The 27,668-nt window shown below is 43.3% G+C and overlaps 1 protein-coding gene across 1 annotated transcript in view; it reads right to left on the bottom strand.

Annotated features, from left to right (window-relative positions):
* Positions 1-12,496, bottom strand: part of SMAD6 (SMAD family member 6) — a 117,110-nt gene extending 104,614 nt beyond the window's left edge. The window contains exon 1 of the mRNA XM_044665335.1: positions 10,551-12,496. Coding sequence (XP_044521270.1) covers positions 10,551-11,370 — 820 coding nt within the window. The 5' untranslated portion in view covers positions 11,371-12,496. The remainder of the gene's footprint in view (positions 1-10,550) is intronic.
* Between the last annotated feature and the right edge of the window lie 15,172 nt (positions 12,497-27,668).

Raw genomic sequence — 27,668 nt, forward strand, 5'->3', positions numbered from 1 at the left:
TCAGACCCAGATCTACACAGGGTCAGCAACTTACTTTAGGGCGCCAGGAAGTCCTTATTGTGCTTTGCTGTCTATACCATCAAAGTGAATTATTCTTTTGGCAAAGGTTATACATTACAACAAGAGATACACTAGAGCTGTTAAGCCAACAATGATTGAATAGTGTTGGGTATTAAAAAAAAAACACACAAAAAAAAACTTAAGTCTAACTGGCTTGTTCCTTTAGCATGGAAGTGTGGCAGGAGCTGGAGATCAAGACTAAAGAGACCCTAGTCCAAGCTCTACCATTAACGAGTAGTGTAAGTGCATACAAGTGAATCCCTCTACTGTTTCCCCCATTTGAAAAAAAAAGGGGGGGGGGTTGCAAGAAAGAGCTAAATGATCTTCTATTCTTTTCTTCCTGTTGCTCTAAAAATTCTATTTCTCTTTATTTTCTATGGTATTTTTTTTGGTTTCCATTCATTTGCTTAAAATACTCCCCTTTAAAAACATATACTTTGTCTTCAGAAGAATTCCTTGGGCTCTTGTTTTACGGGAAGTAACAATTTGCTAAAGTAAGTAACAATTTGCATGAATGAAATGACCCTTCATTTGGGGTAAATGAAACTAAATGCCATCAACTCCCTAACTCAAACAAAACCTCAGTGGTAATAACCCAGTAATAACTATTATTAGCCCAAGTATCAGTAATGACCCCAGGGGTAATAAGTATTTTTCAAGATTATAATAGTAGTAGTAGTAGTAGTAGTAGTAGTAGTAGTAGTAGTAGTAGTAGTAGTAGTAGTAGTAGTAGTAGTAGTAATAGTGGTGGTGGTAGTGGTAGTAGTAGTAGTAGCAGCAATAGCCACTACCCATGTTGTGCTTCCCACACTAAATGAAGTTTCTTCTTTTTAGAACCCTGACTCTGCAAATCAAGAAGAGTTTTCTCAAGTGGGGCCTCCAGAATTCTCTACTTGTTTCAAGAAAGCAATGAGGAATGGGGCAGCTAGTGGGTTCAATGGATAGAGAGCCAGGCCTGGAGACAGGAGGTCCTGGGTTCAAATCTGGCGTTAGATATTTCCTCGTTGTGTGACTGAATAAGCCACTAAACAGAGAGAGAGGTGAGGAAGGAAGACCAAGGTATACAGAAAACTGTCTAGTCCCAAATGATAGGTTTAAGGAAGAAACCAAGATCCACAAAGTTGAAGTGATTTGTCCAACTAAAGACACCCAAGAAATAAGTAGCAGACCCTGGGATTATTTTAACTCAAGTCTCAGCTCCAAATCTGGGTCAGTTTATGCCACTGTTTGCCTCTCTCATGTACAGCAAGAAAGGAAACTCTAAGCCCCTCATGGCTAGCTATCATGATTTATTCATTTTTTCCTTCCTTCAATAGACATTTATTGAGTGCCTATTATAAGCAAGATACTGTGTGGCAAACTGGGCTGGGGGTGGGGAAAGGAAGAGAGGGAAGATACAAAATGGCTAAGATCTGGTTTCTCTGCCCACAAAGAGCTTGCAATCCAGGAGTTTATACGCCCAGCACCAAGCACGCTGTGCCTTACAGAGAGCAGGCGGTACAACAAATGCAGGTGGCTGATGCTGGCAGGTGGCTGGGGCTGTGTGTCAACAAGGGTGCTATGGGAAAGGAAGAAAAGGACCTAAAAATGTTTTTTTTTGGGGGGGGGGGTAAAAGGAAATTTATTAACAAAAGTTTTTTTTTTAGAAAAAATTTTTCCATGGTTACATGATACATATTCTTACTCTCCCCCCCACTTCTCCATTCCCCCCAACCCACCCCCTAAGCTGATGCGCATTTCCACTGGTTTCTTCATGTGCCATTGATCAAGACCTATTTCCATATTATTGATGATTGCACTAGGGTTTACTTCCCAAATCAAGTCCTCATCAATCCATGTGTTCCCAAAAAAGCATCTAGGAGTTTTAAGGCCAGGCAAGAAACTAAAAGGAAGACCTCAAAAGAGCTCCTTAAGAAAAAATGCTGGAGGGGCAGCTAGGTGGTTCAGATGACAGTCAGGCCTGGACATGGGAGGGTCCTGGGTTCAAAACTGGCCTTGACATTTTCTAACTGTGTGATCTTGGAAAGAGAGAGAGAGAGAGAGAGAGAGAGAGAGAGAGAGAGAGAGAGAGAGAGAGAGAGANAGAGAGAGAGAGAGAGAGAGAGAGAGAGAGAGAGAGAGAGAGAGAGAATGAATGCTGGAGAACTGCTTAGTCTACAATGTCAGGCATCAGGCAAGAAGACCTCTCTTCCAACATATCCAAGTTCTGATCATTCCAAAGATTCATTCTCTAAATTCAGATTGCTGGGAAAAATAGAGGAGGAGATTGGGGACAAGTGAGGTTGGATTACCTGTAGATAAAAACTTAGATACACAGGAAATACCAAATAAGAAAGGGCAGAGCCACTGCAGTCAGGTCCTAAAATATCAGAATTTGTTCACGGTTTCTAAAAACTTATTTGGCTAATAAAAAAAAAAAACAATCTCACTGGATTTAAGCCATCCTATTTCACAGGAGAGAAAAAGGAGGATATGAACCTTCCTTCAGATGCCTATGGCACACAGAATTGGAAATGGAAAGCTTGGCAATGATGGGTGTGGCCTAGAGTCAGAAATCACTCTCCAGTTTCTTTTTAAATCCCACTTTCCTCCACTGCCCAAGAGAGAACATCTCTTCCAAAGGTCTGCCTAAGTCTCTGGGGAACTGATCGTCTAGGGCCAAGATGGGAGCACTCACAGTCCCCCCTGCCTGGAGTTAAATCGCCAATGCTCTGACCACACAAGCTCCTTAGAGCTGGGCTTGGCCTGTGATATTAAAACCCAGCTAAATGCAGGCCAGACAGTGGTTCTGATGTGGTAGTGGAGAGAGGGAAAAGTTATGTAACTTGAAGAGTGAATGGGTAACTGAGGCCCTTGCAATAAAACTCCAGAAGGGACTTCTGTCCCACATCTACTTTAGCAAGATGGTGCTCAATGAACCATTTAATAAGTGCAGAGGTGGGGTAACCAGTAAGTTCTCTTAGGGGCACATAAAAAGGCAGGGAGTGGAACAGATTCCATTGCAGTGATCTAGACAAAGGCTTAGACTAATAAAGCCTAGAGGGGCCATAAGACCTATTTCAACCCTTTCATTTTCAAGATCAGAAAGAGGCCCAGAGACCCAGTGTCACTCAAATTGTTCATCAATCACTAAGCACCCTACTATGTGCCAAACACAGGGGAGGAGCATGTGTACAATGAAGGAGATTGTGGTGGAGCCAGGAACCTACTTTATTCCAATTCCCCAACAAGAAGGAAAAAGAACCAAACATCTTTTCAGCCTTGTCAAGTCAGAATTATCCTGCCAGTTTAAGTGAACAGGAAAGGAAGGAGATCTGGCCCCTGAGGTGTGGGCTAGGGCCAGATGGAGAGAATCAGTGTCACTCAGACTGTTCATCAATCATTAAGCACCTACTGTGTGCTAAACACAGGGGAGGAGCATGTGTACAAATAAAAGACAGTGCCAGAGCCAGAAACCTACTTTCTCCTCCTGATTCCCTAGTGAGAAGGAAAAAGAAGCAAAGATCTTTTCAGCTTTGTCAAGTCAGAATTATTCTGCCAGTTTAACGGAACAAGGCAGAAAGGACTGGCTGTGTGACCCTGGGCAAGTCACTTGACCCCCATTGCCTAGCCTTACCACTCTTCTAACTAGGAGCCAATACACAGAAGTTAAGGGCTTAAAATTTAAAAAAATAAGAATAAAAAAAAAAAAAAAGACAGGAAGGAGAGATCTGGCCCCTGAGGTGTGGGCTAGGGCTGGAGAGAGATTTCCCCATCCTCTGCAAGGGTCCCCAACGGCATAATTCTGTAAAGCCACACTCCCTCTTGTGTACAGGATACCTGATTTTCCATTATGACATTCAGATGGCTAAACAGTGACTCAAGCAAAAGGAGTAAGGTGGGTGAGGCAGAGAGAGACAGTGAGTGAGCTGCAAGGGCCAGCCACGATTACATTTCTAAAAAAGTTTGCCTGTTGTAGCTATTGCTGTGGGCTTATTTTATAGAAGAATAAAAATGCACAAGCTTTTAACCTTAAGGGGGAACTCCCAGAGTCCTCAGGGCCTCTCTAAATGCAAGCAGCAGTGTAATTAGGCAATCCTCTTGCATACTCAGACAGCTATCCATCTGCATAAAATCCAGGAATCTCTTCCAGCTCCAGGACTCTACAGTAATAAGCCAGGGCTACAGTCAGCTAGAAGGAAAGCATTCATCACAGATGTGACTTTTGTTAGCTCCCGGTGGAATTTGCGCCTTTCAGGTTCTGGACCTCAAGTAAGCCAGGAGATAGTTAAAACTCCTGCAACTTACTGGTGTGGTCTCTGTTTTGGGGACTCACAGGCTTCTTCTGCCTTTCCAGGCCGGCATCTTACACAGGAAATGATCCATGCCCCTAGCCCCGGGCTTTTCCACTCCCACCCCATCCTGGGGCCGGTTTTCGGCCCTCCAGCTAGTGTACCTTCCCCCACTATCCCGAAGAAGCCAGTGCCTCGGCAACAAAGGAAGACAAGTTGGAAAAGAGACACTGCAGCTTTAAGAAAGGCAGGAGTTTAATTGCCTAGATTCCCCCGTCAGTCAGATAAACAGCTAGTCCGGCTGGCGCCAGCAATATGCAAACTGCATATTATCACCACTTCTTCACCTAAATAGCAGAGGGGACCTCCTTCGGAAAGGGGGAAAGGGGGGAAAAAAAGGGCTTTTTAAGCACAACTTGAAATTGATCTCATTTCAAAGGGATAATGCCAGGCCAAATAAAAGGAGAAAAAAAAAACTTTTTAGTCTGTTTTAATTCCTATATTCTTTGCCTGGGAAACCTGTGTTTTTCTAGGCTGTCTTCTAAAGTCATCTAAAAGTTCTCTCTCTCTCTCTCTCTCTCTCTCTCTCTCTCTCTCTCTCTCTCTCTCTCTCTCTCTCTGTCTCTCTGTCTCTCTGTCTCTCTGTCTCTGTCTCTCCCCAGCGTAATTTAGATAATAGTCATTTACTGAATATAATTACAGAAAAAAAAAGTGGTGAAGTAGAGAGCTTGAGATTTATTCCAAAGTTAATGGATACTTTCAGTAGAAAGGAGTTTTAAACACAGGTTAGAACCGTGATTAAAGTATTCCTTCAAATTTCCGTCCACATAGGCACCAAGGAGAGAGCAAGCATTTCCCTGGGGCCAGAGACACAGAGACAGAAACAGAGAGGGATCCCATCCCTAGGTAGGAAGAGGCTAGCAATTCAGGGTGGGGAGTGTGGGGTGGTACTCTTTCAGTTGGGTCTGACTCTTTGTGGTCCCAGGTGGGGTTTTCTTGGCAAAATTACCAGAGTAGTTTCAAATGTCCTTCTCCTGCTCATTTGAGAGATGTGGCAACTGAGGCAAATAGGGTGAAGTGACTTGGCCAGAGTCACACAGCTAGTAAATGTTGGAGGCCAAAGATATTGGACTGGCTTGCCATTTCCTTCTCCAGCTCATATGACAGATGTGGAAACTGAGGCAAACAGGATGAAATGACTTTCCCAGGGTTACACAGCTAGTAAGTGTCTAAGACCACATCTGAACTGAGGTCTGATGACGCAACACCAACCCTGACTGGGGGGGAACAGCACTAACTTTCTATCGCTACCCCCCACATAAAAAGAGTTCAGAGCTGGTGTGCCAGAAATCTATTGGCAAGTCTATTAGCATTGTCTTCTAAGTGTGTGTGCAAACGGGTGTTGGTGTCTGCAGCTCACTGCAGTCACAGTCCTACACTCGTCTGCGTTATCTGATCTGGGGTAGTTGTGTGAGTTTATTCAGGTGACTCGGTTCTCTTGCATCCCCTCCTCCTCCTTATTCTGAGGGTGCCCATGGATGGCTCTTTAGAGCATGGTGCTACCTACCCATCTGGGCTACTTGCCCTGAGCTATGCCTGCAAATAGATCTTCATGGCCTCTGGGTGGCTTTGGCTAGCTGGTCAGAGGTTCCTGCTGTGTCACAGTGTAGACACCTCCATGTATCCACATCTCTTTGTATCTTCAGGGCTGGAGACAGCCGTGTATCAGGCTGTGTGTGTATCATTCTGTGTCTCCTTTTCTGATCGCCCAAACCAGACGGCACATTCTCCTCTACCTCCAGATACAACGGTTCAGCAGGGGAGACCCCGCTTCACCTCGTCGTCCCACCCCCAGAATTAAGGAGGGGTTCTCTGCGGGAGCCAGCTGTGTGCCTGGTGCAGCTGTGAGACCTAGGCTGGCAGTCCTGGGGAGGAGGAAGGGGGGCATCTGGCTCCCAAACCATGGGTAAGGACAGGAAAGCAAGGACAGGGAAGCGAAGCAGATCGGAGTCCTCGCCCATAAATTTCCACTCCTGTGTGTCACTAGGGGAGAGGTGACTCTGGGTTATCTGTCCACTGCTCCATCCCTCAGGGCATTAGTGAAGAGCAGCCATAAACAGCAAATAACCTGAATCTTCCTCATCCCTGGCCCTCCCAGCTACCTAGAAGGCAGCCAGAAAGGGCCCCTGGACCACCATGCTGGTGGGTTAGGAGCAATGCAGTAGCCTGTAACAGCACCTCCTACAGACAGACAGAAACAAGACTGTGGCCCATCAGATCAATTTCTGACTTTCCATTCCCTGTCCATTCCGGCTCCAAAAATACCATCAAAACTCAACCACCCAAGATCTGGTCAGTTTTATTTGTTTTCACTTTTTGTTTCCCCCCCCCCCCAGCCATTTTTAGAAGAACTAGTCTCCAGTATTGCAATCATACTCCACATCAACCAGATTTTATAATTAATCCCTCAACATCAGGAATATATCTAGAGGCAACTAGGTGGCCCGGAGGGTGGAACAAAGGACTTGGGGTCAGGAAGACCCGAGTTCAAATTCAGCCTCAGACTGTGGCCACGAGTGTGGTTCGGGACAAGTCACCTAGCCTCTCTGTCTGCCTCAGTTACCTCATCTGTAAGATGGGAATAAAAATAACACCCACTTCTCAGGGTTGTTATGAGGATCAAATGAGATGTGAGAAGTGCTTTGCAAAACCTTTAATTGCTACATAAAGGCTGGCTGCTGTTAGTAGTAGTATTAATTCTGTAACTGCTCCAACTACTACACCTTTACTGGATATAGCCATCATTTGGAAAACCTCCTCTTTTGAGGTCAGGCTAAGTCCTACCTCCTCCAAGAAGCCTTCCCTGACCAGCCCGGCACCAGAGTTGTCTCCAGCAATGTCTTAATTTCTATACTATAGTATTTGCAGTTTGTATTCCTTACTTTTGCACTTACTGCATACAGAGCTGTCCTGACTTATTAAAATTTATATTTATGTCTTTCACATATATCCTATCTCCCCCAACTCTTCATTGTAAGATCCTTGAGAATAAGAATTCTGGCTTATACTTTTTTATATCCCTCAAAGAACAATGCCTTACGCATAGAAGGTGCTAAACAAATAGCTTGTTGTTATTATTATTGATTCAAAGAAAGGGGCAGCTAGGTGGTGCAAAGTTGTTAAAGCCTAAGCCTCAGAGTTAGGAAGACCATAACTAGCTGGGTGACCTTAGACAAGTCATTTAACCCTAGTTACCTCAGTTTCCCCATCTGTAAAATAAGCTGGACAATGAAATGGCAAACCATTCTAGTATCATTGCCAAGAAAACCATAAATGGGGTCACAGCAAGAGTCAAATACAACTAAAACTACTGAATGAAAACAACTTGAAGAAAGGGTAAAAGTCTGGCAAGGAGTCAGCCCTGAATGAAGGCAAATTCAAAGACTTCCTGTGCCCAGGTGACTGGAAAAGAAAGCAAGCTCCTAGAAGCCCATGCCAGTATTAATGAGTTAGGTGGCTCTGGGCAAGTTCTGTACCTTTTCTAGGCCTCAGTTCCTTTATATGTAAAAACTAGTTAAACAAAATGGTCTCTAAGGTTCCTTCTGGCTCAAACATTCTGTCCTTCTAGAAAATTGTCAGGGGCAGGACATTAACCAGAGAGCCAAAGATGGGATCATCCGTTTCAAAGACTTGGATGGGAAACAACCAAGAATCAAAGGGTGGGGAGTGGGGGGAGAACCACACTTCCAGGGGAAGTTGTTGGTTCAAAGTGGGCCAGGGGCATCTGAATTCAACAATCAACAAAGAAACAACAAACTATGTGTTTCTGAGAACACAGGAGTAAAGCCTGGGGTGACTTTAGCCAGAGACAGTAAGAAAAGCAGTATTTAAAGCAGGATGTTCAAAGTCACTTACCACCTCTCACATCACATTCCCTCCTCTCCTTTTTCCTCACCCAGAAGGATCAATCCCCATAAAGGCCAAAGCTGGGCTAACCACTTCCCACACTGCCCCCATCAATGAGATATATGAAGATGCCACAGAAACAACCTTCCTCTCTCTCATTTCCACTGGTCTTCCCCAAATACTGAAATGAAACCTGCATCCTGAAATATAAGATGATTTGAAATGCCAAAGCCCTTTCCCATAATGAATGAAGCTGGGCCAGATCTCTGAACTGGGAGACAAGAGATTTGGATTCTGGTTTTGGTTGTAGAACTCTGGGCATATGACTAATCAAATCATTTAAGCTCTTGAGCCCTCAATTTCCTCATCAGTAATATGAAGTGGTCAAATGAAATGATCTTACTCATTGATTTTGAGAGAAAGAAAGGAATTTTAAGGGGGGGGAGTATAAGGATTCCTATTTTTGGCAGTTCTAAATCAAAGACCATTAAAAGTGTGCCCTGCTGACCACCACCACCAAAGGGGGAAAAAAATTAAACTCTTAAAAACTCTAGGAATTAAATTAGTCAATGAAGGGCAGTATGGAGAATAAAGGATGGGAGAAATGATAAGCAAATAGTAAGGTTGGCTTAATGATTTTCTTTTCTGTTTCCTACCTCGTCCTCACCTGAGTTGTGGGCCAGCATGGTCTAATTATTAGTAGAAAAGCACAAGTTAGATGGTTCCTGATTTTTTTTGCAGGGGTGGGGGAGAAAAAGCACAGATTACTATAGCCAGTGATAGGAAGGCAGGGAAAGCTTGGGCTAAACCATCCCAAGCTTTCTGGAAAACCTGCTGGAAGGATATAAAGAAAAGGAATGGTGTCACAGGGAATGAGGGGGGGGGGGCAAAGAGAATTAAAAGTTTAATAACAAAATATTCAACTCTCCATCTTAGATACACATTCAGGTTTTCCAAACAGGAAACCAGAACCCAGAAGGGTCAGTTGAGAAAAAGCCTTTTGTTTTGAAGTAACAGTTTTGAAAAGGCTACTGAGGACCAAGGTGAATACTATGTATAAACAAGCATAATGGGCCACTGCTTAAATGTTTTGTTTTGTTTTGTTTTAACCCTTACCTTCAGTCTTGGAGTCAATATTATGTATTGGCTCCAAGGCAGAAGAGTGGAAAGGGTAGACAATGGGGGTCAAGTGACTTGCCCAGGATCACACAGCTGGGAAGTGTCTGAGGCCAGATTTGAACCTAGGACCTCCCGTCTCTAGGCCTGGTTCTCAATCCACTAAGCTACCCAGCTGCCCCCTTAAATGTTTTTTTGATCATTGTAGAAGGAAGAATGTTACAGGATACAAATGCACAAGCATGGTGCACTGGGGTGATGCACCCAAGAGAATGACACCAAATAAGTGTGTGTGGACACAGGAACGGACAAACACACAGAGACAAATGCAGAACCATACAACTGGGCAATGGAAAGAGCAATGAATTTGCAATAAGCCCATCATTAAGAGACATAGCTCCAAAGCTTTATTTCAGTGCTGTATGATCTTGGGCAAATTATGCCTCTCAGACTCAGTGTCCTTATCTGTAAAATGAGAATAATTCTCCCTTCCTCATAAAGTAGGCGTGAGGAAAGCATGGTTGGACTACATAAATGTAAACTATTATTACTCAGGCTGATTCTCCAGTTTGGTCATTCATTATAGTCTTCTCCCCCTCTTAGCCTGTTTTTCCACTGCCTATTTCCACATTCACATTCACATTCACATTCATCATCGCTGTCAGCAAGATGAGAGTAGAAGAGAGATCATTAATATGACACAACAGTCCCCTTTCCTAAAGGAGGTCCATATTTGCCGGGTAGAAATTCTCCTGGAAAGTGAGGCTGCAAAAGTGGGCTAAAATGACTGAAAAGCTCATTTCGATTCATTTTAGCCTCAACACCAAAGACCAAGAATGGTCTGCAGATACACCTCCTCACTCTAAGCTCAGGTAAGCTAGCTAGGTGCAGGTATGCAAACTGTGTACACTGAGCCAGAGTAGCCCCACTTACAGTCAACATCAAAGAAAACCCAACTGGATTAAAAGGATCCTTTTTTTTTTCTTTCGTGGACCCTGCTATTACACACCTGGTCACTAAAGGGGAGTAAGGAGATTCCCCAAGGTCCTTACGTTTTCTCAGTCCTCTCAATCAACTCCATGGGTCCGGCCTTCTCTAGCACCTTCCCATACCAGCCCCCAAACTCAGTTATTTCTGTGCCTCAAAGGGATAACCCTAGGTCCGTCCTCGCCCGTCCCCCGCCCCAATTCCTCTCACCTGGCCCGCAGAGCCTGCTGAAGTGGTAAGGGTTGCAACACACCGTGGGGCTGTCGATGGCGTTGAAGCTATGGCAACCACACAGGGGCTTGAGCTCGACGGCGTGCTGCAGGTCGGGCCAGCGGAAGAGTCTACCCAGGAGGAGCTGGGGCGGGGCGGGCTGGCCGCCCAGCCTGAGGTCTGTGCGCGGCACTAGGACGCAGCCGCCAGGCACCCCACCGCGGGACTCCACCGCCTCCAGCAGCGTGTCCAGAGCGCGTTCCTTCAGCCGCTTCAGCAACGAGTAGGTGACCGTTTTGAGCTCCTGCTCCAAAAGCAGCAGCCGAGAACGGGCTTCCCGACTCCTTCCACCGCCAGCCCCGTGCTCCAGAGGCACCCCGGCAAGAGGGTCGCCGGCGTCCCGGGGCGTGCCAACCACGTCCCGCTCGGAAAAGAGGCAGCAGGTCACGGTCTCGCAGTCGCTTTCCGGCAGCCATCCAGGGCCTCCCTGCTCGGTCACCTCCAACGTGGAGCCCCCGGCCCCAGTGCCGGCCCCTGGTTCCGACATGGGCCTCAGGGGGCCCCCCGCGCGCCGGCGCCTCCCTGCGCCCTGGGCGCCTCGCTGCCCAGTTGCCTCCCGGGGCCGCCGCGACGTTACCGGGCGGATTTCGGAGCGGCTGCAGCCTCCCCTTTCTCCTCCCCTCGGGGCCGGCTCAGCGCGGCTCCCGGAGCTCCCATCCTCGTCTCCTCCGCCGCCGCCGCCTCCTCCTTCCTCCAGGTCGGGGACCACTCGACTTCTCCAAAGTCGCCGCACCAGCCCCGAGCGTTTGGACCTGAACATACGATATCCTTTGGCGCCAGGGGTGGGGGGGAGGAGGAGGTCTCCAGTTACTGGGGGTCCGTACCCTCAGCGCGGCGGGGACTGTACGAGGCGCAGTCCCACATGAAGCTCCACCACGCTGCGCCGTGCAAACTCTGCACAGCCTGTCGCCGATAGATCGCAACAGAGCTGCAACATGAGGGAGCTCTCCGGGGGTGGGGTGACCAGGGGATGGGTGGGGATGGGTTTGGGGGGAGGGAGTAAGAAGGAAAACTTTTGAGAGAAAGCAACAGCAAGTGGCCAAGGGGGTAGGGGAGTGAGGGGTGCTACATTGACCCCGGCTATAAAGTCGCTCTCGCTGCTAAGCTCCGGCCCCTGCGGTTAAAGGGGGCTGCAGGAAATGCCCAATGAAAAATATCCTGCATCGACCACCAATTCTTTAAAAGTTGCGTGGTGGGTACGAGAGCAAAAAATGCACGCACACATACATTCACACACCGCGAAATATTTAAGACCCTTTCTTTTAAAAAGCAAAATGCTTTTTAAAGCAAGAGATTTGCTAGGTCTAAAAGGCAGATCGAGAGGGAAATCACTCACCTCCCTCCCCCCAGAAGAAAAAAAATAACGAAAAATTAAATACAAATAACGCACACAAACAAAACCCCAAACCCTGAATTTATATGCAGGAAAAGGCCAACTCCGTATCAGGTCCCAGACTTTGGATGCACTTGGAGGAGTTTCCCTTTAACGCTGGTTTCAACACATGAGTGGAAATTGTAAATATCCCAAAGAGCCGCTGGAAATCCTTAATTAAAAATGCAATCCACCGAGGCAGAGGTCGCTGCCCGTTCCGCGCTCCACACAGACGCTGCAGAAGCAGCAACCCCCCCAAAAAAGTGACTCCGCTTCGTCCCGTGGTCCCTCCGAGGTCTGATTAAACAGCGCTCTGCGTTTCTTCCTTTTCGCTTTTCTCTGTCTCTCCCCCCTTCTCTCTCTCTCTTTTTTGTTCTTCTCAAACACACACTCTGGGCCCCCGGAGGAGAGCCGCGGAGTCATTGGCTGCCTCCCATCATATGCCAGTCTAGACACTTTGGCGGCTCTCTGCTGCGCCGCCGATTGTTGCGCAAACAAGGTTTCAAGTTTCTTAACTCTTAAAGGAGAACACGTCCCATTGCTAAGACCGAGGCACCAAGGGGTTGGCTCCCGGGGCGGGCCCTCGCCCTCGCCCCCACTCCCCTCACCACACCCCCAACCCCCTCACCCCCACCCAGCGGCCTGACAGCGCTGGCGTTGCACGCACTCGAGCACACTTGCACAGGCACAGATGGGTGCATACATTTTGGCAATAGGCACACAATTACACAAACAGTTGTTACACATGTAAACATACTAACTCACTTAAAGCAGCACACACACACACAAGCACACCCAAATTGCCCTGACTCCGGATACTCAATCCTAGGAAAGGAGCTTCGGAAAATTAAAGATGGGAATCATTCCCTGATCTCTCCACTTTCTTCATCCCACCCCCAAGTCTCCGGTCAGATTTGAGTAGTGAGGCTTTCATGCGGAGACACCAGTCCCAAACGTGCAGATTAGCCGATAGGTGTCCTCTTCTTAGAGGGAGGAGGGGAGAGATCCGAGTATGGAAGAGCTCAGGTGGGACAGCCTGAGAAGAAACACCCGGAGTTCAGGGCTGATGGTGAGTGGGAACGGGGAACCCCCAAGCCTGAAAAGAGGCAAAAGCTGTGCTCACCTTTTTGGGGTAAGCCCCAGAGTCTCGAGCCCCGCGTCCTCCCCGTTTGGGTTGGACTAATGAGAAGTAAGACTCGACTCCCCCCACTCCCCCACCCCCCTCCTGCACCACCAGCGACCAAAGCATCCTTCGGCTCCGATCTGATTGCAGTTGGGGGCTGGGGGGGGGGGCGGAGATCCAGTCTTCCTCCCGAGCTACAGCACTAGGCCACCTCCGCGCCCTAAAGGCTGGCTTGATTGCCCCGACCTCTGATATTTATTAAAAGAATATTCTTAGGCTTACCTCCCCCACAAACACACACACATATACACACCCGGGGAAAAAATAGATGGAGAATTGGGGGAGTTTGGGATTGTCTCCCCACGCTTCTCTCGCATTTTGCTTTTCGGTTTCTACTCGCTCCCTGCCCTCGCCGCCCCAAGAATGAGCTAATTATTTTCGCGGATGCCGGGGGACGGCGAAGACGGCCGCATTACACTCCGCGTCCCCAGAGTTGTGGGGAGGGTAACCCGCCGGACCGGCGCGGGAAGGGTTAAGTCCGCTCCTGCCCCTGGAGCCGGCGCGGCGGGGGCACCTCCCCGGGCGCATTCACTCGTCCTAGGGTGGCAAAAGTTCAAGCTTGTAAAGTCGGGATTGGTCCGGGGCGGAGAAAAAAAGGCCAGGTCCCCCCTCCCCTCCTCCCCTTTGTTCTGATTGGTCAGGCTGCCGAATGAGGGCCGCCCCTCTCCCCCCTTCACATCCTCCCCTAGGCTTTCCGGGTAGGAGCCGGGCCGACACTGAATGAAAGAAATTCCGCTACTCTCATTGGCCCGGGGCTGAGCGCCATTCACGGCCTTACTGGGGGAGGTGCGGAGGGGTGTAGCCCATTAGTGCGTGGTTCTCGGCGAGTGCACGTGTGGCTTGTTATATTGTATAACTCTATGGTTTGGGAGCTCCCGGCTTGGGCTTCAGCTCCTTAGGGAGTGTTCCCTTGGGGGTTAAGGTAAGGGAGAGAGAAATTACTCGAGCTCTGCCGCTTTTCAAGACAAGATATGAAAACTAGCTTTGGGGCTCCAGCCCCACTTCTCCTTTCTCGGGCAGCTTCGACGTTCCTTAGAAAGGCAGTACCTGTATTTCTGGATTGAGTATATCGGCGGACTGAGACTGGGGCGAGCAGGGAATTTCAGCATAGGGAGAAATTGCGGACCTGAGCCTGACACCTTCAGCCATCGTAAATTCATTTGCTTGATTGCAGTCTATGCCAAATCGTGTCTGAACTGCAAATAATCAAGATTCATTATAATTCACAGAAAATATATTTATATAGGACCAAATCTTTTTGTGTGTAATATATATGGAGCACCAAAGCATTCTGGAGAAGGCAAAGGAGTATACCTGGGCATTGCATCATAGACCTCCACATATTGTGTGGTATGCAGAGAGCCCGAGGTTGCACACCCGGTCCATAGCTCAAGGTTAAATTTAAATCAGATCATGGTTCAATTCCTATTCATCCCCTGCCGATGCACAAATCATCTTTATATTTTGATCTCCACTCAGTAACAAGAAACCATGTCTTTAAGTAAAAGAGTAAACATGTCGAGCATTTGTCTGGATAGGAAGAAACAGAATTATCTTCATTATAATTTGTGAGAAGTAACCTAAATCAATCAATAGACATTTATTAAACTATTACTGCATGTCAGATACTGTTTAGCTGTCATATAACCTAAACCTTCACTTTGAACAATGGGATTTTGGATTGGAGATATTGGACCTAGAGCTCTAGTATCCAACAAGCAAAGTTTGCATGGTCTTCTAGGGAAGAGAAAAAAATGGAAATTAAAGCTGTTTCAGACTGTATTAATAAAAATGTGTGATGTTCAGATCAAAGAAAGTTAAAGTCCTATTATACCCTTACTTGGTCAAAGATCACATCTGGACCATTGTGGTCTGTCAGGCATTTGGTCTGTCAATAAACATTTCTTTGGTGCCTACTATGTGCCAAGCACTGTGCTAGGATAATAAAGGCAGCAGATGGTCTTTGCTCTCAGGGAGCTCACAGTCACTGTAAGGACTGCTCTTAAAAGCACTTTAAGAAAGATAGTGACATATTAAAGCAGGTCTGGAGGAGTAACCAGATTGGTAAGAGAATTAGCTATTTGAAGCCCTGTTAGGGAAATTAAAGGGAAGAGAAGACTTAGGGGGAGCTGACTGTTGTCTTCAACTCTGTGACTAAGGCATGAGTAGGGCCATCATTCAGTATTTTTGCTGACTTTTGTGGACAAGAAGACCCCCAACCTAGTCTGTGACCATGAGAATTCTCTTCAATTTCTTAGGGTTCTAGGAGTTACAGACTAGTTGCTACCTGTACAGATGGGAGAGTTTGCACGTGGTACTCCCTATATGAAATCACAGGTTTTCCCCCAATCTTCCTCAAAACAAATAGAATGAGCTGTGTCCTAAGGTAAGGAGTTTCCAATCACATAGACAGCTCATTGGCGAAAAAAGGGGAGTTGACTACCTGGTCAGTAATGTTGTAGGAGAGACCCTTCTCATACATGGAAGAGGGAATATTTAAAGTCCCTTTACAGTGCTCTGATTCTTTGGCCTTCAAAATCCGTAGGGAAGAAGTATGGCTCTGAGAAAGTGCTGGGCTTCAAGGACAAAGGAAATGGGTTCAGATCCCAGCCCTGCCACTTACTATCTCTGTGACTTGCCTTCTCTCGGCCTCAGTTTCCTCATCTGCAAAAAGAAAGGGTTGAACTAGACTTCTTAGATTCCTTCCAGCTCCAAGTCTATAAGAGAGGCTGCAAGGAGTATTCTGGTCACTAGAGGGAGTCTAGAGCAGTCCACCATGAGAGCAGTAACTAAATTTTCTGGTAGGCAAAACAGACAAAATTACTTTTTTTCCAAGTGAATTTCTTTGGGGTGGGGGCAGGATTTGAAGGAGGGAGAAGGTGATCACAGACAGGAATTTTCAGGAAAACCTGATTGGGATATACTTTGGTGAACACAATAGCTCAGGAGCTCCTAAAGTATTTCTAAAATATTTCTTATTTTTTTAGTAGCATCAGACACTTCCAGAGGGAAATGGGCTTTAAGTGGGGAGTAAGTAGCAAGGAGAAAGGTATTGCTGAGCCACTTTGGGGGAAAGAAGAAAGAGGATGTTTGAGCCCCAATGTCCTAGACATCATATTCTTCCTACTATAATCTAATTCCTTCCTCACCCAATATCCCAGGTCATTGGAAAGCTAAGTGATCATTTTGAAAGAAGTCTTATCAATGAGCATTCATTCCCTTAGCTCTGTGCAGAAGAAACATAAAAAGTGGATGCTACCCTCAAGCAGCTTATAGTTACTGAAAGAAAAATAACCGAAGCTCATATTTATATAGGTTTCAGGATAAGAAAGAACTTTACTTACACTATCTCATTTACTCACTATAGCCCTGTGAATCTGGGAGAGGGAAGGGTTATTTGGGGTTGTTTTTTAAACCAGACTTATAATTTCATCAGTCTACTTGTAGAAAGCAATAAATCAACAAGATCCTAACTTAGCATCTTATATAGTTAGTTGCCTAAGGCATTGTGAGCTTTATTAACTTTTTTTCTGCTGATAGTATTTGACAAGACATGAACCCAAGTCTTCCTGACTCCCAAGTCTGTCCTCTATCTACTACACCACAGTGCCTTTCTGCTGTAAATACTCAGGAATATAGTTGAGGAAAGAGAAACTTAGAAAGCCCCTGGAACTACTGACAATGACAAATTACCTGCACCTATTCAACAACTACAATAATGTATTCCCATCATTCCCTCCTTATCCCAATGATTCTGAACTTCTTAGATGCCATTGTTCAAACTGTCTTGAGACCACTCTTTTATTCCTATCCTCCTCACCCAACCCCTCCCCAATGTCCCCTCTCTGGAATGCCTGCTCCATTGATCCATCTCAAAACTTTTCATGTCCTTCTCCTTCCATCTTCTTTCATTTGCTAAGAAATGGCTCTATCCTTCTGACAGTTTCCCTGGCCACCCTTCCTAACATTGGTTGTATTTTCCCTCAAATTTCTTGATTCACTGATCCTAGCAGAGGAATTGAAATACTCCTTCCTCCATATTGCCACTTCCAGACTCTTTGCTACCATCACTCAGTAACTTCTCTTCCTTTGAGATTCAATCAATCCATATTTAACACTCAGTCAAGATTCTAGTGACTATTGTCTACTGACTTCCACATTATTCTCCTTCCTCAATGATTTCAGTGCCTGGCTCACAGTTTTTCTCTCCTCCCTAGCTCATTTCTTCACACTAGGGGACTTGAGCATACATATGGATGTTCCCTCAAATACTTCAGAGTTCCTTAATTTACTAATTTCCCATGACCCATTATTCCATTCCACCTCAGCTACTTATAGAGATAGTCATATTCTTCATCTTGCCATCACCCATAAATACACCACTTCTTCATTCATGAACTCTGAAATTCCTTTGTCTGGTCACCATCTGATCAACAGTGTCAAAGGCTACCAAGCCTTTGAGTTCATGGCCTGTTTAAAAAAAAAATCAGCAGTGTGAACATTGAAAAGTCATTTAAGTCCTCAGTGTCCTAGGCAATTAAAGTGCAAGTGAAACAGAAAGAGATGCAGGATTCTTGGTTGGGTTAGGAGGCAGATGAAATTCAGTTTTACACCAATAGCAACAATCCAATGTGCTTCCACAATGATCTGAAGTCTATTTATGGACCTCTGGTGCATCTCAACTACTCAGTACTGATCAGTGATGAGCAGATGATCTTGGAGAGATGGACTGAACACTTATATAGATTTCTCTACATTTAGTCATCAACCAGTGGTAAAGTCATTGACCGTACACCCCATGCTGACATAAATCTCTCTCTAGCTGAACTTTCAGTTGAAGAAGAGTTTCTGAATGTCATTAGGTTTTTCTCATGCGGCAGAGCGCCAGGTACTGATTCCATTCCAGGAGAGACTTACAAGGCAGGGGGTCCACTGCTCATATAATAGCTAACTGAAATCTTCTGGGTTATGTGGCAATAGGAGGTTCTCTTCTGGTAGATCAAGGATGCCTCCATTGTCCATCTCTATAAAGGAAAAGGAAATAGGTTTTCCTTTGACAATCACTGAGGGTTCTCTCTCTCTCAGTCATTGTTGGCAAGATTCTTGCCAGAGTCCTCCTTAATTGGCTGGTCTTCACTTTGGAGGTCCATCTCTTAGATCATCTACTCTAGAGTCAGTATGACTTTAGACAGGGCTGAGGAATGATCAATGTGGCATTCACTGTCTGACAATTCCAGAAGAAATGTCAGGAGCAGAACAGAAGTCTGTATAGCTTTCATTGACCTGAGCAAGGTCTCCAATATGGCCAATCATGAGAACTTGTGGAAATTTGGTTGCCCAGAGAAGTTCAATCAGTATTGTATTCATGATGGCATGCTTGCGTAGATTCTGGATGAAGGACCATGATCTCACACTTTTCCAATCACCAGTGGTGTAAAGAAGAGCTGCGTGCTTTTTATCATGATATTTTCTAAGGTGTTGTCAAATGCCTTCAACAAGAATGAAAATGGCATCAAAGTCAGCTATCATGCTGATGTTAGATTATTTAACTTGAAAAGGCTACAAACCAAGACCAAAATGGAGGGACAGTCAGTATGGTAGTCTTTTTGCAGGTGATTGTGCACTCAATGCAGCCTCTGAGGCTGAGACACAACAGAGTATGGATCAGTTATCTGCTACTTGCACTAATTTTGGCCTGGCAATTGACAATAAGAAAACAGAGGTTCTCTACCAACTAGCACTAAAATTGCAGCAAATGGAGAAACTGAATGCTGTGGATAAGTTCCCTTACCTTGGCAGTATACTTTCCAGGAATGTCCACATAGATGGTGAGATTGATATATGCATTGCCAGAGCTAGCTCAGCATTTGGGAGGCTCCAAAAGAAAGTGTGGGAGACAAGAGGTATTAGGCTGAATACCAAACTGAAGGTCTACAGAGTCACTGTGCTGACCTCATTGTTGAATGCCTGTCAAACCTGGACAGTATACCAGTGCCATTCCAGGCAATTGAACCACTTTCATTTGAATTGTCTTAGGAAGATTCTGAAGATTAAGACTGAGGTCCTCTCTCCAGCTGAACTGCTAAGCATTCAAACCCTGCTGCAAAGAATGAAACTGGCCATGTTGTTTGAATGCCAAACATACGTCTGCCTGGATAACTCAAACAAGGCAAGCAGTCACACAGAGAAGAAGTGGCACAAAAACATTCTCAAGGTCTCTCTGAGGAACTTTAATATTGATTGTGGGACATGGGGAGACCCTGGCATGTGAGCTTACAGCATGACATGCTTTCATCAAAGAAGGTACTGTGTTCCATGAGTAAATCAGAATCACAGTAGCACAAAGGAAATGTGAGATTCACAAATCTAGACATGTCTTCATTCCAAATGTTCAAATGTACTATTTGTGCCCAATCTGTGATAGATCCTTCCAAGCTAATGTTAGACTGATCAACCTTGATCAAACACATCATAACCTGACTCCAAAATTGTGATGTCATTGGTTCTCTTCAAGCATGAAGGACTAGCATCATCATACACCATTAGCCATATGAGCATGGAAACATTTTTAGGCCCTCAATGCCCCATCTATCTAACCTGTCATCTCACCTCTCCTGTGCCTTGCAACCTCAAACTCTGTTCTCGGTTCTCACTATGCTCTCTAGGACCTCCATGCCTCAGTTCTTTCCCAGACCATCCTCACTGCATTGACTACACTTTCTCCCTTTCCCTTGATGAACCAGCCCAACTATGTTGTCCTGTGTTGTTCTCTTCTCTCCATTCCTCTGTCCCTTATCCTATTCTGCCAACTCTCAATTCTGAATTGTTCCCAACCCAACTTTCCCAAGCTTTTTTATCCCTCTTCATATGTCCCATGTTTCTCTCTCTACCCTCTCAGCTGAGCATCTTGCCTCACATTTAACTGAAAAAAATTGCTCCCTCTTCTCTCCTCCTCCTCATTTCACATAAATGATATGCCATCTGCCAACTTCTCCTTCACCATGTTTGACATGAAGGGATGTACTATTTTGCTAAGCCAAAACCATCTATGTACACAAGTCATCCCATTTCATCTTGTCTCCTCATCCATTTTTCCCCTTCAAAAAACCTTCACTTGATCTATTCATTCCCTCAAGCTGACATCCCATGTTTCTCTCCTTCTGGCTAAAGACCTAGAGATGGCTGTCTAAAATCAATGCTTCTACTTCCTTTCATTCTCATCTTCTTAACTCTGTAGTCTGGCTTCTGACCTCATCACTTAATTTAAACTACTCTCCAATGTTCCCAATGACTATTATTCCCAATGACTATATATATATAAAAATATATATATGTGTGTATATATGCCTATATATACATAGATAGATAGATATAGACATTGACAAATGAGGAAACGGAGGCAAAAAAGGGTTAAATGACTTGCCCAGGGTGTGTGTGGGTGTTATAAGGACCCAATGACCCAATTACTAACAAAATCTAGTGACCTTTTTTCAATCCTCATCCTTCTTGCGCTTTCTTCAACCTTGTCCTCCTGCCTTCTTATTCCTCCAGCCTCTTAATGATCCTTAACTTTATCCCAGTCACACCTATAAATGCCAAGTGTCCCAGTTCTTTCCTGGGCCCCAATCTTTTTTCTCTATTTACTATTTTACTTGATTATCTTATCATGGATTTAACTATCATCCTATGCAGATGATTCTCAGATTTATTTTTCCAGTCCTGACCTCCAGTCTAATATCTCCAACTCTTTAGTGGACATTTCTAACTGGATATTCCATTGACAGGCTCTAAAACTGTCCAAAACAGAACTCAATGTATTTTCCTCAATCCCGTCTCTCTTCCTAATTTCCCTGTTATTATGGAGGATCCATCCCATCATCCTATTGATCACTCTCAAAACCTACCTTTGACTCCTCATTCTCTCACCTCCATATCCATTCAGTTGCTAAGTCATTTCCATTCCACCTTCATAACATCTCTTAGGTGCTCTCCCTTTTCTCCTTTGACACTGCCCACCAGCCTGGTGCAGACCATCATTACTTCATGACTGGACTATTGTAGTAGCCTTCTAGTTGGTCAATATCTACCCACTCCAATCCATCCTCCACTTAGCTGCTAAAGTAATCTTCCTAAATCACTGCACCCCTATTCAATCAACTCCAGGGGCTCCCTATCGCTTCCAGAATCAAATATAAAGGGAGGCAGAGCCAAGATGACCACTTAGGAACATATAAAGTCATAATCTCTCTGACAATCCTTCCAAACTAATATTCATATCATGCTTCAAAGCAAATAGAAATCCGAACAGGAAGTAGGTCATGTTGTTGTTCATTCATTTTCCAGTCATGTCCAACACTTCATGATCCTATTTGGGGTTTTCTTGGCAAAGATACTGGAGTGGTTTACTATTTCCTTCTCCAGCTCATTTGACAAATGAGGAAACGGAGGCAAAAAAGGTTAAGTGACTTGCCCAGGGTCACTCAGTAAATGTCTGAGTCCAGATTTCAGCTCAAGAAGATAAGTCTTCCAGACTATTCACGGTGCCACATAACTACTCATGGAGGTAGTGGAGCACAGCAAATAAAGTACTTGACCTGGATTCAGGAAAAAAAGGATTCAAACTTTATATCTCTAACACTAGTGTAATAGACCAGTCACTAGAGCTTTTCAGAATCTGGATTTACTTATCTGTAAAATGGGGATGATAACACCTGTCTTAACCTCAAGGGTTTGTTTTTTTTGGGGGGGGGACATCCAAAGGAGATATATGTAAAAGCCTAAAAAACAGGCACTGCAATAATGATTCCTTCCACTCCCACAGAATTTGAATTGAATTTCTAGACCTCAGGAGTGCTGCATACATTGTCCTACTTAGTCACTCTATCAAGTGTTTTTGCTTGCTTGTTTTACTTTCTTTTAAGAGAGATTCAATTTGGGCTGGGGGGTAGGAGTAGGGACATTTCCAGAAAAGACTGATGTGGAAAACCGAAGGGTAACAATAAAGTTGATTGCTTGGTGTTTTTGTTTGTTTGTTTGTTTGTTTTTTACTTCAAGTCCCCCATACTTTCTCAGGATTATTTTGAGACCCTCCTTCTTGATCTGCTTGCCCTTCTACAGTCAAAGCCATCCTCCATAGCTTTGTATGAAGGACATCATCTTTCTAATGGTGAAGTCACTCCCTCTCACTGAGAACTTCTGTGGCTCTCTAACGGTTGGATTATAGTTAAGAGAGAGTTAGATGTGGAGTCAAAAAGACCTCAGTTTGAGCCCTGGTTCTGATTGTGAGCTCTATATAACCTCCTCTAAGCCTTGATTTTCTCATCTCTAAAATGGTGTTATATAATATTCAAATCTCAGTATGTTAGCATGAAGAAAGCACTTTGTAAACCTTAAAATATTATGTAAAAAGGGGTTACCAGATCATTACCCAATAAAATATAAACTCACCCTGACATTTAAGACCCTATGTAATCTAGCTCCAAATGACGAGCCTTATCTCATACTACTCCCCTCCTCTCTGTTTCTAGCCAAACTAAATTATTTTCCATTCTTTTGTCCTGCTCCTCCATGGGCCTTTTTCATTTTTCACACTCTTCCCCATCTGAGCAATGGACTCAAGTACTCAATTTCTTTTTTTTAAAACCTTAGCTTCCACTTTCTTTTTTATTTTTTTAAATAATTTTTATTTTTCAGAAAAGTTATCATGGTTACATGATTCATGTTCTTACTTTCCCCTTCACCCCTCCACCTCCTTCCCCCCCCCCATAGCTGAATCGCATTTCCACTGGTTTTAACATGTGTCATCAATCAAGACCTATTTCCAAATTGTGAGTCTACATCCCCAATCATGTCTGCCTCAACCCATGTGTTCAAGCAATTGCTTTTCTTCTGTGTTTCCACTCCTGGAGTTCTTCCTCTGAATGTGGGTAGCGTTCTTTACCATAAGTCCCTCAGAATTGACCTGGATCATTGCATTGCTGCTAGTACAGAAGTCCATTACATTCGATTTTACCACAGTGTATCAGAAGTCTCTGTGTACAACATTCTTCTGACTCTGCTCCTTTCACTCTGCATCAATTCCTGGAGGTCTTTCCAGTTCACATGGAATTCCTCCAGTTTATTATTCCTTTGAGCACAATAGTATTCCATCACCAGCATATACCACAATTTGTTCAGCCATTCCCCAATTGAAGGGCATACCCTCATTTTCCAGGTTTTTGCCACCACAAAAATTGCGGCTATAAATATTTTTGTACAAGTCTGTTTATCTATGAACTCTTTGGGATACAGACTCAACAATGGTATGGCTGGATCAAAAGGGCAGGCAATCTTTTATAGCCCTTTGAGCATAGTTCCAAATTGCCATCCAGAATGGTTGGATCAGTTCACAACTCTACCAGCAATGCATTAATGTCCCGATTTTGCCACATCCCCTCCATAATTCATTACTCTCCCCTGCTATCATTTTAGCCAATCTGCTAGGTGTGAAGTGGTACCTCAGAGTTGTTTTGATTTGCATTTCTCTAATTATTAGAGATTTAGAGCACTTTCTCATGTGCTTATTGATAGTTTTGATTTCTTTATCTGAAAATTACCTATTCATCTCCTTTGCCCATTTATCAGTTGGGGAATGGCTTGATTTTTTTATACAATTTTTTAAACTCCTTGTATATTTGAGTAATTAGACCTTTGTCAGAGTTTTTTGTTATAAAGATTTTTTCCCCAATTTGTTGTTTCCCTTCTGATTTTGGTTGCATTGTTTTTCTTTGTACAAAAGCTTTTTAATTTAGTATAATCAAAGTGATTTTACATTTTGTAATTTTCTCTAACTCTTGCTTATTTTTAAAATCTTTCCTTTCCCAGAGATCTGACAAGTATACTATTCTGTGTTCACTTAATTTATTTATATTTTCCCTCTTTATATTCAGGTCATTCACTCATTCTGAATTTATCTTGGTGTAGGGTGTGAGATGTTGATCTAAACCTAATCTCTCCCATATTGTTTTCCAATTTTCCTAGCAGTTTTTCTCAAATAGTGGATTTTTGTCCCAAAAGTTGGGCTCTTTGGGTTTATTATACACTGTCTTGCTGACATCACTTACCCTAACTCTATTCCACTGATCCTTCCTTCGGTCTCTTAGCCAGTACCATATTGTTTTGATGACTGCTGCTTTATAATATAGTTTAATAGCTGGTACTGAAAGGCCACCTTCCTTCACTTTTTTTTTCATTATTTCCCTTGATATTCTTGATCTTTTGTTCTTCCAAACGAACTTTGTTATACTTTTTTCTAATTCAGTAAAGAAGTTTTTTGGTAGTTTGAGAGGTATGGCACTAAATAAGTAAATTAATTTGGGTAGAATGGTCATTTTTATTATGCTAGCTCGTCCTACCCATGAGCAATCAATGTTTTTCCAATTGTTTAGATCTAGTTTTAATTGTTTGGAAAGTGTTTTGTAGTTGTGTTCATATGATTCCTGTGTTTGCTTGGCAGATAGGTTCCTAAGTATTTTATATTGTCTACGGTGATTTTAAGTGGTGTTTCTCTTTTTACCTCCTCCTGCTGTGATGTGTTGGAAATATATAGAAATGCTGATGATTTATGTGCATTTATTTTGTAGCCTGCAACTTTGCTAAAGTTGTCGATTATTTCTACTAGCTTTTTTGTTGATTCTCTAGGATTTTTTAAGTAAACCATCATATCATCTGCAAAGAGTGATAGCTTAGTCTCCTCATTGCCTATTTTAATACCTTCAATTTCTTTTTCTTCTCTAATCGCTACTGTTAGTGTTTCTAGTACAATGTTAAATAATAGAGGAGATAATGGGCATCCTTGTTTCACTCCTGATCTTATTGGAAAGGCTTCTAATTTATCCCCATTGCATATGATGCTTGTTGTTGGTTTTAGATATATACTGTTTATTATTTTTAGGAAAGGTCCTTCTATTCCTATACTTTCCAGTGTTTTCAATAGGAATGGGTGCTGTATTTTGTCAAAGAATTTTTCAGCATCTATTGAGATGATCATGTGATTTTTGTTTGTTAGCTTGTGGATATGGTCAATTATGTGAATGGTTTTCCTAATGTTGAACCATCCTTGCATTCCTGGTATAAATCCCACCTGGTCATGGTGGATAATCCTCTTGATCACTTGCTGGAGTCTTTTTGCTAGTATTCTATTTAAGATTTTTGCATCTATGTTCATTAGGGAGATTGGTCTGTAGTTTTCTTTCTCTGTTTTTGGTCTACCTGGCTTTGGAATCAGTACCATATTTGTGTCATAAAAGGAATTTGGTAGGACTCCTTCTTTGCTTATTATATCAAATAATTTATATAGTATTGGGATTAGTTGTTCTTTGAATGTTTGATAGAATTCACTTGTGAATCCATCAGGCCCTGGCAATTTTTTCTTAGGGAGTTCTTTGATGGCTTGTTCAATTTATTTTTCTGATATGGGATTGTATTCTATTTCTTCTGCTGTTAATCTAGGCAATTTATATTTTTGTAAATATTCATCCATATCCCCTAGATTGCTATATTTATTGCTATTTAATTGGGCAAAATAGTTTTTAATGATTGCCTTAATTTTCTCTTCATTAGAGGTGAGGTCTCCATTTTCATCTTTGCTACTGTTAATTTGGTTTTCTTCTTTCCTTTTTTTTTATTAGATTGACCAGTACTTTGTCTGTTTTATCTATTTTTTCAAAATACCAGCTTCTAGTCTTATTTATTAATTCAATAGTGTTTTACTTTCAATTTTATTAATTTCTCCCTTGATTTTTAGAATTTCTAATTTAGTTTTCATCTAGGGATTTTTAATTTGCTCACTTTCTAGTTTTTTTAAGTTGCATGCCCAATTCATTAATCTCTGCCCTCCCTAATTTGTTAATATATGCACTCAAAGATATAAATTTCCCCCTGAGTACTGCCTTGGCTGCATCCCACAGAGTTTGGTAGGATGTCTCATCATTGTCATTCTCTTCAATGAAATTGTTGATTGTTTCTATGATTTCTTCTTTGACNCAGTATGTTAGCATGAAGAAAGCACTTTGTAAACCTTAAAATATTATGTAAAAAGGGGTTACCAGATCATTACCCAATAAAATATAAACTCACCCTGACATTTAAGACCCTATGTAATCTAGCTCCAAATGACGAGCCTTATCTCATACTACTCCCCTCCTCTCTGTTTCTAGCCAAACTAAATTATTTTCCATTCTTTTGTCCTGCTCCTCCATGGGCCTTTTTCATTTTTCACACTCTTCCCCATCTGAGCAATGGACTCAAGTACTCAATTTCTTTTTTTTAAAACCTTAGCTTCCACTTTCTTTTTTATTTTTTTAAATAATTTTTATTTTTCAGAAAAGTTATCATGGTTACATGATTCATGTTCTTACTTTCCCCTTCACCCCTCCACCTCCTTCCCCCCCCCCCATAGCTGAATCGCATTTCCACTGGTTTTAACATGTGTCATCAATCAAGACCTATTTCCAAATTGTGAGTCTACATCCCCAATCATGTCTGCCTCAACCCATGTGTTCAAGCAATTGCTTTTCTTCTGTGTTTCCACTCCTGGAGTTCTTCCTCTGAATGTGGGTAGCGTTCTTTACCATAAGTCCCTCAGAATTGACCTGGATCATTGCATTGCTGCTAGTACAGAAGTCCATTACATTCGATTTTACCACAGTGTATCAGAAGTCTCTGTGTACAACATTCTTCTGACTCTGCTCCTTTCACTCTGCATCAATTCCTGGAGGTCTTTCCAGTTCACATGGAATTCCTCCAGTTTATTATTCCTTTGAGCACAATAGTATTCCATCACCAGCATATACCACAATTTGTTCAGCCATTCCCCAATTGAAGGGCATACCCTCATTTTCCAGGTTTTTGCCACCACAAAAATTGCGGCTATAAATATTTTTGTACAAGTCTGTTTATCTATGAACTCTTTGGGATACAGACTCAACAATGGTATGGCTGGATCAAAAGGGCAGGCAATCTTTTATAGCCCTTTGAGCATAGTTCCAAATTGCCATCCAGAATGGTTGGATCAGTTCACAACTCTACCAGCAATGCATTAATGTCCCGATTTTGCCACATCCCCTCCATAATTCATTACTCTCCCCTGCTATCATTTTAGCCAATCTGCTAGGTGTGAAGTGGTACCTCAGAGTTGTTTTGATTTGCATTTCTCTAATTATTAGAGATTTAGAGCACTTTCTCATGTGCTTATTGATAGTTTTGATTTCTTTATCTGAAAATTACCTATTCATCTCCTTTGCCCATTTATCAGTTGGGGAATGGCTTGATTTTTTTATACAATTTTTTAAACTCCTTGTATATTTGAGTAATTAGACCTTTGTCAGAGTTTTTTGTTATAAAGATTTTTTCCCCAATTTGTTGTTTCCCTTCTGATTTTGGTTGCATTGTTTTTCTTTGTACAAAAGCTTTTTAATTTAGTATAATCAAAGTGATTTTACATTTTGTAATTTTCTCTAACTCT

Source organism: Gracilinanus agilis, chromosome 2 (assembly GCF_016433145.1).
Source record: "Gracilinanus agilis isolate LMUSP501 chromosome 2, AgileGrace, whole genome shotgun sequence".
In the NCBI taxonomy this organism is placed as follows: Eukaryota; Metazoa; Chordata; class Mammalia; order Didelphimorphia; family Didelphidae; genus Gracilinanus; species Gracilinanus agilis.